The following is a 13,721-nucleotide window of genomic DNA, read 5'->3' as shown; positions in this document are numbered from 1 at the left end:
ATCAATTCTATATTATATTTTCTCCAATGTCTAATTTATACAAAATTATAAGATTTATTACTAATATGTTTTTCAACAATTATTAATTTATTTAGATTGCGCTTGGATGAATTGATTTCAAATTTATGTATTAGAATTATAATTTTATTGTTAACAATGAAACAATATATCAAATATTGAATCTACACATGACTTATTCACATATTATTATTTATATAAAGTAGAATGAATTTCAAATTACATCATTACTGGGTGGACTTGAAATATATCATAATCAACATGAAATACTACTATATATACATAAAATGAGTGGATTTGAAGTTTACGATGTTACTTCACTAAATAACAAAAATACATTTGAATGTATTGAAATCGTTCCATTCAAGAATAACCTTAGATTTATAACACATAAAATTTTTAAACAAATATCTTTTGCACTCATTTTATTTTATACTTGTTATACAAATTATATTACATTGAATTTCCTACGGATAATGTTAAAAGAACAACCAATATATCGTACTGCGATATTTACAACAATTATATCGTGAGATTTTGTTAATGTCTAATGATATTTTATATTTAATTTATCGTGAGATTTTGATAAATAAAATTTTTGTATTGATTTTTTTGTGTTGTAAGAATTATTGTACAAATTTGGTTGTACATGTAGCATTACTCATTTTCTATTGACTAAAATAACATGAAAATCATTAATATATAATTTTCTGTACATTAATATCTTCCGATCTCATTTCTTTAACAACAATTATTGACAATAAAAATGTATTTTTACGTGCGTCGCACGTGTCTTTACCTAGTTATATAAAAAGAGTCTATAAAACCTCATTATAATAACGTGATGTGATTATTTCACTCTTATATATTTTATTGTGCTATATATTAATTTTATATATATATATATATATATATATATTTGTATAATGTCACAGTATTATATAAAAGGAGTACCTGACACCTCATTATAATAATGTGATATAATATACATAATTATTTAAACATGACTAACATTATATACATCATATTATTATCATAAAAAGTACATATACATACATTTATTTTTTTAAGATTTTGTAACGGTCATAAACGACTAGTTTTTACCCTATAAATATGATTTTATAAACACATTCAATCACTTCAAACTTACTCTTCCTCTCTAAAAATTTTCTTCATCAAAATCTTTGAAGAAGAAAGAGAAGATGGTTCTTTCAAGATTATTTTGTATAATTATTTTGGTTAATATACTCACTAGTCTTGTATTTATCGGAGAATATCCGCCTCACATTTTTTCTTTATTTTTAAAAATACTTGTACTTATAGTTTATCTGTTACTTTGTATTGTCATATCAATAGATTTAGAACTTAACTAATAAAATGCATTGTTATTTTTACAGGACCATCATGCCAAATTTGACAAAGCTCGAATTTGTTGCACTCGACATTACAAGAAAAAATTATATGCCATGGACTCTCGATGTAGTAATGCATCTTGAGTCATTGGGTCTAAATGAGACCATAAAAAAACGGTATCTCATCATCATAAGAAAAAACAAAAGCTATGATATTTTTACGTCGACATCTTGATGAATGATTAAAATGTGAATATATCATTGAAAAAAATCTTATGGCTTTATGAAAAGGATTAAAGGAAAGATTTGAACATATAGGAAAAGTTATACTCCCGACCCCCCGTGATGAATGGAATACGTTAAGATTCCAAGATTTTAAGAAAGTCAGTGATTACAACTCGGCGATGTATCGAATAATCTCGCAATTAAAATTTTGTCGACATTAGATTACGGAATCGAAAATGCTTGAAAAAATATTTTTCACTTTTCACGCAATAAAATATAACTCTACAACAACAATATAGAGTGCATGGATTTGCGTGATATTCTGAACGTATCTCATGTCTTCTTGTGACGGAAAAGAACAACAAGCTACTGATGAGAAATCATCAGTCCCGACCCACTGGATCAACAGCATTTTCAGAAGTAAATGTTGTAAGTAAAAATAAATTTAAATCTGAAAACCAAAATCAAATTCAAAGACAAGGTTTTGGTCGAGGTCGTGGTCATGGTCGTGGACGTGGAAGTGGTCGTGGTCGTACTCGCGGCCGTGGTTTTGAAAACAATCGAGATAGTTATTTCTATAAATCATCTCAAAAGGACGTCAAGAACCACTCACTAAAAAGACATAATGAAAACATGGGTGTTATTGAAAATCACTCAAAACAATTTGAAAATTCCTGTTTTAGATGCGGCACTACAAGACATTGGTATCGTATTTTTCGAGCCCTCGAGCACTTTTGTAAGCTCTATAAAGAATCAATAAAGACAAAAGAAAAAGAGACCAACTTCACTGAACACGGTGACCGTTTGAGTGACTCAACTCATTTTGATGCTGCAGATTTTCTGAATGATTTATCTGATAACGAAACATATTGTGGAATTGAAATGTAAAATATGTTATTTTTCATGTGCTGATATGCTAATGTTTTATTGTATAATTATGATATCTCTTATATTTTTCAATAAATTACATATGTATTGTCAGTAATTTTTTTCATTGCATATTTTTTTAAGTTTAAATATGAAAACTGCTATGAACAAAGTTAAACAAGGAACTAATCTCATATAAGTTTGTATAACTGATAGTGGTACAACACACACTATTCTCCGAAATGAAAGATATTTCTAGGAACTAAAACCAACAAAAACAACGATAAATACAATATCAGGTCATGTAGACTTGATTAAAAGCTGTGATAAAACACATTTTTTGTCACATAATGGTATAAAATTTTTGATAAATGATGCTTTGTATTCACCACAATCGAAAAGAAATTTTTTGAGTTTTAATGACATATATTCCTATGGACATGATACTCAAACAATAAATGAAAGAAATGATAAATATATGTATCTTACTACATATAAATCAGAAAAGAAATATGTAGTTGAAAAACTATTAATGCTCCCTACTGGATTGCATTATACACATATAAATTCAATTGAATCAAGCATGGTACTTGATAATTTTTCGATATTCATCAATTGATATGATCGATTAGGATATCCTGGTTTAACATTGATACGAAGAAATATAGAAAATAAACATGATATCATAAGTTTTTATCTGTAATATTTGTTTTGTGAAATATTTGAATTTTTGAAACAATTGTTTCTTTGTAGAGTAATTAATAGCTTAGACAATTGGATTCTTAAATTAAAATATTTAAAATGAAACAAAATTATTTTAGACGATGTTTGTTATTATGTGTTTAAATTAAAATATTATTATTATATGTTTTGAATTTTATATTATATCAAACAATTGAACGCCCTTCTCTCTTCTAACAATGGATAACACCCCATTATAGGTGTTCTTATATGTATAGTACCATATGTAACATATAGATCAGTTCTTTCACATCCTTTTTTAAAATATTATTTAGTCCAATTTTTTAATCTAACAACATAATCATCACTTTTAGTTCAATTTTTTATATATTAATTTTATTATATATCAGTTAAACATATTTATTTAAAATGTTTATTAAGGAATTTTCATTCTACAACAAGGGCAATTTGCATTGGTCTCCAACCATGGCACCAAACACTTTGTGTGAAACTTATGAGCACAAAGCAAATGCATTATGCTCTCTCCCTCTCCCTTCACTTGCTCCAAACAAACTGCACATTCTTCTTCTTCACTTGATTTCCACTTTATTTTTAACCATTTTAGTTTTTTCGATATCGTTCTAACCTCTTCTTTCGCCGGATTATTTGGTTCACCCGGTGATCTGAAATCATCCACATGTAAATAAATATTAATTACATAAAAAAATTGGATTAACAAATTTCTATCATAAAATTTGAACTAATTAAAGTATAAATTTTAAAGAGATATTTTATATATCACTGCAAATTCAGTGAATACCATTGATCCAGACATATAACGTCAATGACACTTTCAACTGATTTGATATTAGGGACGATGATTATGACCAATAGTGGGACAAAAGAAATTGGGTGACACGGTGGATTTCCACTAAAATTTTAAAAGATACTTTTATATTTTTATATATTATATACATACAAATATAATTTCACAATCATAAATTTTAAAAATTTATTATTTTCGTCCCTTGCTTGAGAACTTTTGGATCTACATCTTAATCTTCTCACTTCTGTTGAATTATTAAAGTCTAAACTAAATTAAATTTAATCAAACTGATTTGTTTTAAAAATCATTAGTCTCACTATTAAAATTCTAAAAAAAATTGTAAAACCATCAATTATTGCAAAACTTGTGTGAGACGGTCTCGAATCGTATTTTGTGAGACAGATCTCTAATTTGAGTCATCCATGAAAAAATATTAATTTTTATGCTAATAATATTACTTTTTATTGTGAATATCGGTAGTATTCACCCATCTCACAAATAAATATTCGTGAAACCGTCTCACAAAAGACCTACTCCAAAATTATAAACTCCGATGGTTTCGATTTAATCAGTTAATTTCTAGACGAAACAATAGACATTGAACTGATAAAACCGATATTTTTTCAAATTAAAAATCAATTTGTCCTTATATTCCAAATTCATAGCCAAGATTACGTGTTATGATTATTTCATGATTTCTTATTTATTTACGTCATGCGATGAAATGATGCTGACTTCAAAACCTAAATAATTCGAGCCAAGAATCTGCAATTTCAAGAAATAATAATTATAGTACTTGTAAATTCATTGAAATTATCGTCTCCACCAACCAACCTTTTGCTTTGGGACTTCCATCGATGCTGCAGCCTTGCATCCAGCCTCTTCTTCGCCTCCCTCGCTTCCGCACCAAGCTTGCTGTCATCAAACAATGCCTGCTTCGCTGGATTCCGCTGCAGATTAAATATTCCAAGAAAGAAGAAAAAGTACATTTAAATAAAAAATTCAACATAAATATTATATGCATGTATAGTAGATTTGGATTGGATTATCCGATGATTTGTACCATGAAAGAGACTGAAATCAGAGAAGAGCGCCTTGTGGAGAAGCCACCGTAGGCGGTTGTGTACGGGAGTAGTTCGGAGCTCTGGTGGCATTTTCTTCTTCTTGCAGCTTCCACTCCAGGTAGCATGCCTGCCATTTAATTGATGGATGGATTCTTGGTAAGACAAATTATACTCTGTTTCTCTGATCTTGTGGGAATTGAAGTTAGGTGAAATATAGGCTTTTGGTGGTACTGCTCAATATTACATTTTTCAATTTAATGAAATTATTCTACGGGGAAAGAGTATATATATATATATATATAATTTTGATATTGTGAGCATTCATTTGTGGACACCTTTTTGAACACGACTGATTGAATATACATGAAGCCACTCAGCGATACTCATAAATATACATATAGAGAATGTTTATCATATCAAAACTATATATATAATATTTATATATATATATACACCCCACCCGGGTCACCGGGGTTGGGTGAAGAAAGTTCCACGAAAGTGTGGATGAATAATTTAGGAGCTAGGTTCCATCATTCACATTGATGATATGTTTAGATAGGATATGCTTAATATATGGACCCTGTAAGATCTCACTGGACACTATCTGTAATATGTGATGTCCCTATGTTACATGGGTTATAAAAATATATTTGAAATGATTTTAAATGGGTTATATATAACTCATTCCCATAACCATTTGAATTAACCATCTTGTAAAACGGTGGCGAATAGGACGCAAACACGACTGCACAATGAATCGGATCCAAACACGCAACCATTTAGTATAACATATCAAGATATCAATCACTAGACCTTTTTTACATGCCCAAAAAATAAATAAGTCAGTGTTGTTTGTATGAACAAAAGGTAGGATGACTCAACTTCCGACCATTCTCCACTTTGGATTCCCAAACTAGCTCGTTAATCCTTGCCTCGCCTAATATATGTTTGCACACACAAAAAAAGATAGATTCCTATAGCAGTTTGATCCGAATGCTCAACCGTAATCCCATAGATTCCACAATAGAAAACACGAGCCAAAAAAAAAAAAAAATCGGTCATCTGAAAGTACTTTCGTNAAAAAAAAAAAAAAAAAAAAAAAAAAAAAAAAAAAAAAAATCGGTCGTCTGAAAGTACTTTCGTTGATCATCAGATTAGAAATCGAGTTTTATCGTTAAATCTGTCTTTTTTGCGCTTATGACCCAACTTTTTTTTCGAAATATTGAAATGGTGTCAGATACGTCAGCACTATCAGTCTCATAAACCAAACGAAAACAGCAAACACAAGACCAAGTTATTGCACTAAGAACACATTTTAACTAATTAGATGACAAAAAAATTATATAGAGCGAATTTTGGTAAGTTGTAAGTTTATTGTAGTATCATGTGTTAAATTCAAATCAAGGCAAAAAAAATGTATTTAATTTTTACTTCTTTATCACATATTTTAAATTATAATTAATTTGAATTTTAGATTAAAAATATTTATAATTATTAATTGATCATATTTTAGTAATTTTTTTGCTTTTTAATATGCCTTAGAATTTGAAACACTGTGGATTATTAGGGCATTAAAAAATATTTTATATATCTCAATAAACTTATATACAGCTGATAGTTGTTGTCAAATATTAATTAATTAATTAAAGCTGTTAAAATTTGTATTTCCTCAAACTATTTTGAATTGAATGTTAAGTACTGATATTTAATTCATACGTAAATTAATTCCACTGAAAAATCATCTTCAAGCTTTGAATATTTTACGTGTTCAACACTCACTATCATGATTTATTACTTCTATATATATTTCAAATTCTAATTAATACCATAAGACAATTAATACATTTGACTTTCTTCTTCTTCTTTTTCCACTTTCAACACTATATGATATTCATCTTGGAAAACTAGCATTTCGGGATATTTCTTTTTTTAATCTCGTTCAACTCTTTTTTTATTAAGAAAATTACCTCCTCAAGTGTATTTATGTTCAAATTATTATGTGATTTTCAAATCCACAAATATAATGTCAAATTCTTTGGCTTAGATTTTAAGTTGTTCTTAAAGCAAAAACACGGTCCTTAGAGTCATTTCAAATCCATTCTTTAGAAATCTATAACTCAAATAATATGTTCCAATCCAAAAGTACAAATGTTTGGCACATATAATTAAGAGTGGGTCTCATGTGAGACCGTCTCACAGATCCTAATCTGTGAGACGGGTCAACCCTACTCATATACACAACAAAAAGTAATACTTTTAGCATAAAAATTAATACTTTTTCATGGATAACCCAAATAAAATGTCTGTCTCACAAATACAACCCGTGAGACAGTCTCACACAAGTTTTTGCTTATAATTAATTAATGCTGAGATGAAAAATTGAAAGATAAGGATATCATAGCTATTTTTTAGCTCCGATTATTGTAAAACTTGAGTCAAACGCGATGTGAAGTGAGGATATTGAATATCATAATTCGCACCGAATGATAAGTGATTATTTAAATAACTTATTTAGGTCATATTCAACCCATATCCTCTATTTTTCATCATCTATCCTCTAAAACATAGATCTGTGATCTCTATTTTTAAGAACATTCTCCAACCCATATCCTCTAAAAATATTACAAAATACTCCATTTTTTTTTTTCATTTCCAAAAACACACACATATAATTATATAATTACATAATGTATTATATAACCGAACTTAATTGATTCGATAAACATAATACAATAAAACATGTATTAAACTCAATTTATTTAAAATAATACAATTTTTTTTGCACGAAAAACGAAAACGACAAAATACAACATTCATAATATAAAAATAAAATATAAAGTACGACAAACATAATTAATTCGACAAACATTTAATTGTTTGTGATGTCTTTTAGTATTGTCTACTGTTTATCATCTAAAAAATCGCATGTTTATGAAGTTAAATAAATTAAATAAACAATAAGTGTTTCTAACAAATTATGTTATTAATTTTTGTGATCATTATCTTGTTTATTATTTCAATTTCATGATTATTATAAACAATAGACTTATAACTAATTCACGGAAATAATAAAGCAATTAAAATAAATTAACTAAGTATAAAAACTATTTAACATTAAAATTAATTAATTNATTATCTTGTTTATTATTATTTACATTTCATGATTATTATAAACAATAGACTTATAATTAATTCACGAAAATAATAAAACAATTAAAATAAATTAACTAAGTATAAAAATTATTTAACATTAAAATTAATTAATTAAATAATTTGAAATATAATAATATAAAATGGAGCAAAACAAATACATAAAAAATACAAAAAGACTATTTTGCAATTCTTATGATGACATTTCATTAATTTGGTGGAATCTTCATATTGATCTTCAAATGAATAGTGATCCTCCAAAATGGAGAATCACTATTGGAGATTGCATTTGGAGGTAGCAGATCACAATTGATTCCATTGAAGAAAATTTAATAATTAATATATTCCATGATTTTCTCAGATCCAACTAAATAATCGAATACATAAAGTATACAGAAATGATTGTGTGCAAGAATAATTGAAAGAATATCATTAACAAATCACTAATTAAAAACTAGCGCCTTTTGCACGAGATGCGTTCATATAAATAATTTTTTTAAATACATAATTTATTGTGTTATTTAATTTTTCAAGTTATTTTCAAGACTGACACGATGAATTAAATACTCAAAAGTTTATGTTAAAAAAAAATTAGTAATTTAAAATTTTTAAAAAAGCAGATAAATTATGATAAACAATCATTGATAAGTGATTGGATATTAATTTTGTTGGAGATAAGCATGATGGAAGGTTAAAAGAAAATGAGTATTTGAGGGTATTTATATAAATTTAATTAAGTCTACACCCAATTGATTGAAAATTAATTAGTAAATGAGGTAGATTTTTAATTAAATATACTAAGATGGACACAAGGTTTGTATAACGATAAATTAAAATTGGATTTGATTATAAAAATTTATCCAACAATCATAATCACAAATAACAATATGTTTCATTTTAAAAAATATGAAATTTTCTTTTATTATACATTTTATATATAATTTTTTTCTCTAAATTCGAAACATTTAGGAAAATTATTTATGTTTGAAAATGGTAAGAATAATTTTGTCACATGTTTAAAATTACAAAATAGCCTCTAATATTATACCTTTTTAAATCGCAAATAGCTTCTGGCATCCATCTGATATATATACATCCTGCATTTGCCTTGTATCCACCCTGTATCCACTATATGGAATACCATATATGATTTTTTATTGTTCAGATTTATTTTCGAGGTAGCAAAATAACTTTGAACAAATATTTATATAAAAAAAAATAACTTTCTCATTTATACTTGGAAGGCAAAAACTTGTGTGAGACGATCTCACGGGTCGTATTTTGTGAGACGGGTCTCTTATTTGGGTAATCCATGAAAAAATATTATTTTTTATGCTAAAAATATTAATTTTTATTGTGAATATTGGTAGGGTTGACCCGTCTCACAGATAAAGATTCGTGAGACCGTCTCACAAGAAACCTACTCTACTTGAAAAGGCTTATTTGATCGCTACCTTCATACGATATCGTTTGGTTCTTGGGACATAACAATACATGATATATAAATTATGGATAATGGACTGAAGGATATATATAACAAAAGAATTATTTGTGCCAATTTTTTGTAGGGTACGGGCCAAACGATGGATGAAACGAAGATATTTTCTATTTCGTTCACCCTCATAAAGTTTGACAAGAATAAATTTCACAAACAAGTGCGTGATTTTTTTTCCAACTCACTGGTTTATACATTATTGATACACTACAACATGAACAGAAAGATTTTATATCTTGTATGAATAAAGCTGAAGAAGGCCGGCCTTGCTATATATGTTTGTTTCTTCTTGTTAATACAGCGCGCGACTACTATTCTTGCCGAAAATGCCTGGTCCATATGTTGAATATAAGTAGGGAAGTGGTGGATGTGAACAAAGCAAACACGACTGTAGCAATCAATGCAGCCGCTATGGTACATGAGGTTGCAGTTTCATTCATCCATTTAATTATCTCCTTGTTCTTTTAAATCTTTGTGTTCTTTAGTAAATAACATCGTAGGAGTTAGGCCATCTTTGTTCTTCCATGTCCTACGGGAGGGGTTTACATATTTTTTCATTTCCAGCACAATGATGATGAATTATCTAGCACAACAAAGAAGTGTAATCAAGGACGTACGTAACCAAGAGCTAGCTAGGTGATATGATACACCAAATTGAAATTTTAGAGGGATAATGTTCATTTAGTGTATTTTCAAGCTTCGAAATTTTTCGTGTGAACTTATTTGAAGTTTGGAAGGATTTCTTACCTGAAACCATTGTGATTCGCGTTGCATCTGTAAAGCTGCACCAGAAACAAACGCATCTGAGGGAAATATGCCGCTTCCTGTTTGGGGATCACTAACAAACGCATCTGAGGGAAACATATCTATGATCACTTCAACAACTTCATGGATTCCATGGCTTGATGATTGAGAGTCGATCGGTAGATTGGTTCAGCTTCACTGTCATGAGGCAGAATCGCTGTTCTTTCACACAAAAGTGTGGGGAGTTCAAGCGCTTGCTGGTACATTACTTTCTTATCCTTGATGCTCTTGACACAAGGCACAGGATTTATTCAAAAGTAGTTACCGAGGTGAGCAAATATAAACTACATCATAATGAACTCGTGATTTCGGTGAATGGTAATTTTATTTTCTGAAGTAATATTTCCTTTATGATGGTGAACAGATTGAAATTTATTCCTAACATATATCATCTATTTATTTAAGAATTGATGGTCTTTGCATGGCAACACACCCAAATCACACCAAAATTTCAAGAAAGAATGCTGCCAAGTTATCAAGCATTCCAAAGTTCTGTCCAATCAGACTAGCATAGACTTTGTGTTTAGGCGATCCATTAGAGAAAAATCCAGCAAATTCTTCAAGTTTTTGGAGCATATCTCAGTTAGTGAGCTTTTACGTGTATATATTTTGATAAAAGTTTTGAAGTGAGCTTTTGTTTTAAAATGTGTATTTTATGTCAAAATAAAATATATTTCATGTATATTTTAAAAGTATGGTTTTTTTTTCTGAAAATATGATTATTGATTTTGCTGCGTCTAGTAATTATGAACTGGATATTCGGGATTATTTTGAATGCTATTGATTAATGTCCTCACCCTTTAGAGAAGATAATATATTTGAGACTGGTATCAGTTTAGCCACGAGGAACATAGTTATTTCACTGCATTGGTGAAATAAAATTACTGTTATTATTGATAACCTCATTTCCGATTACTGTTATCAGAAAATTATCTCATTTGCTGTCAAAATCTACTATCATATATGTATTGTTTTTTAAACTAGGAGTATTCTCGCCCCCGCTTACTGAGTGATGACCATATTACTCATTCATTCACCTCCTCTCAAATAAGAATAAAGATCAGTTAGAGGATGAAGAACAAATCCAGTTTTGAGGATGGTGAAGAAAAATAAGATCATTGTCGTTGTTTAGTTTCTTTTTTGTTAGATGTGTTTTACATCTTTCTGTTGTAAAACATTATATTATTATGTTATTTTGGAGATGTAAAGACAATATTTCATTTAATGAAATAAATAGAATGGTTTGAAAATTATATACTTTTGAGGCTTATTGTTTACGATTGTGTGATTGTAAACAACATCAGATGTCTCTCGACCATCCAAACTTGGTCCCTTGATCGTCAAAACTTAATGACTTCTCAATGTCATTCTGTTTCCCCAATGATGGTTCCAAAGCAATACCTTCATGTTCCAAAATAAGATTTGAGAACAAAATAGCTAGAATCGCGAAATAAGGATGCTTGATAAATTTCATTGATGTCCATGGAAATAAAGATAATGTATGTTAGTTTATACAATTACACTTTGAAAGTATAAAAATGTTTAGTCAAAATGCCTTCTCACGTGTTCGCGCTCACCTATATAAGGATCCGGAGTGATTTGCATTGAAAATAAGCTAAATCTTTTTCGCATGACTCAGTTGAGGCCTTTACCATGGCTGAATTAAAGTAGACACTCGTTGGCATCTACCTTATGCTCTTGAAGTATTTCCTTTTCTTTTTTTTTTTGGTTCTAACTTATCCAACAAAGTCGTAGCCCGCTAAACAATTTTACTATACTGATTGAGAGTCTGTCGGGCACCAAACTTTCAGCCTTTCAGGACACGGAGTGTAGATCACACTGGATGAAAGATTGAGATTAGAAAAAGTTAATTAAAAATAATTTTAGGAAAAATTACAATGTTGATACAGTAACTTGATAATTTTCCATTTTTAGTTCTGTAAATTTTCAAATTTTAGTTTTAGTATGATAAATTAGTGTTTATTATCATTTTTAGTCCATTTTTACAGGTGTGCTAATGTGCATAAGAAATTGTCATGAGGTTGGAGATTGTTTATGTATCTAATGTCACGTCAGCACTATGTTGAAAAAAGACTAAGACTTAATTAATTTGGAAGTTGGAACGTGAAAAATGAAAGAGATCAAAAGAAAGTAAAATGATCATCCCAACATGAGTTTCTGTCCATTTCCTCCTACTTTTGGGAGGAAAAGATTTTGTATGTGGAGGAGATAATTTTCCTTTTACTTTATTTTCTTTCCCTTGAAAAACTCTCAAACCAAACGCTTTTAGTCGCCCTTGCCCGGGCGGTACTCATTTATTTGACAAGTAAAAACACGTGATTGAAGACAAATAACAAATTGAGTTTTGCCATAGTTGGTTGCTCATTTTGCTGTTTTGTATATTTTCATTTCGATCGCTACTGCATTTATGTGAGCAAAATATAGATTAGAGAAAATTGAAATTTTATTAGAGTAACTTGGCTTGTTTTAGGGTTTAGTCATGTAATTGGTTAAAAGTTTGGTTTTCATCCAATAACTTAAAATTTTTTTATCTAAGATAATTAAATCCATCAAATATAGTTTATTTAACAATGATGTTCTGCTATGTGGCACATCTAACGATAATAAAGCTTATACTACAAACATTATAATTCAACAAAGCAAAAAAATAAAGTGAAATAAAGCAAAACGACTCCAATACTTCTAAATTAGAGGAAAAAAATTTTGTCATTTCTCTTTGTTTATGTATATTTTAATGTGTGTAATATAAAATTTTATTTTTATCACATGAGTCACATAAGAAAGAATCGGTATCAAATAAACAATATTTGTTAGTTTTATTGGTTTCGTGGGAAAAAATATCAAAGCTCAAAAAAATTATCCAAGTTCTTTGACAAGACTAAAATCCAAAGAGTAGGTCTAAATGAGATGGTTTCACGGATCTATATTTGTAAGACAAGTCTGTTCTGTGGATAACTGGAGCGAAAAATAATATTTTGACATAAAAAAATATTATTTTTTCCAATTAGCATTCATCTTGTATGAACAAATAAAAATATATATATTTTCACACTAGCTCAGCAACAAATTTAGATGCTATTATCTTTCCCACAGCACACCCCCTCCCTAACTTTCCCGCAAATGGGCTATTCTCCACGTCCATCTCGGACTTGGATATCAAATACATAAGTGTCTCGATCTTTATGGTAACCAATTGCTGCTACATGAACTGGTAAAAT

The 13,721-nt window shown here is 28.9% G+C and overlaps 1 protein-coding gene across 1 annotated transcript; it reads right to left on the bottom strand.

The window, feature by feature from the left end:
- Nucleotides 1-3,553: 3,553 nt before the first annotated feature.
- On the bottom strand, nt 3,554-5,299 carry LOC140963093 (E3 ubiquitin-protein ligase SIRP1). Its single transcript, XM_073422325.1, has 3 exons — nt 5,033-5,299; nt 4,804-4,919; nt 3,554-3,826 (listed from the first exon to the last, which is right to left on the bottom strand). Exons 1-3 carry the CDS (start codon nt 5,165-5,167, stop codon nt 3,580-3,582), a joined length of 498 nt encoding a protein of 165 aa, XP_073278426.1. The 5' UTR covers nt 5,168-5,299; the 3' UTR covers nt 3,554-3,579.
- Between the last annotated feature and the right edge of the window lie 8,422 nt (nt 5,300-13,721).

The sequence above is a fragment of the Primulina huaijiensis genome, chromosome 17 (assembly GCF_012295235.1).
Source record: "Primulina huaijiensis isolate GDHJ02 chromosome 17, ASM1229523v2, whole genome shotgun sequence".
NCBI classification, from domain to species: Eukaryota; Viridiplantae; Streptophyta; class Magnoliopsida; order Lamiales; family Gesneriaceae; genus Primulina; species Primulina huaijiensis.
Note: the sequence above shows the minus strand (reverse complement) of the source record. Positions and strands in the feature narration are given on the sequence as shown.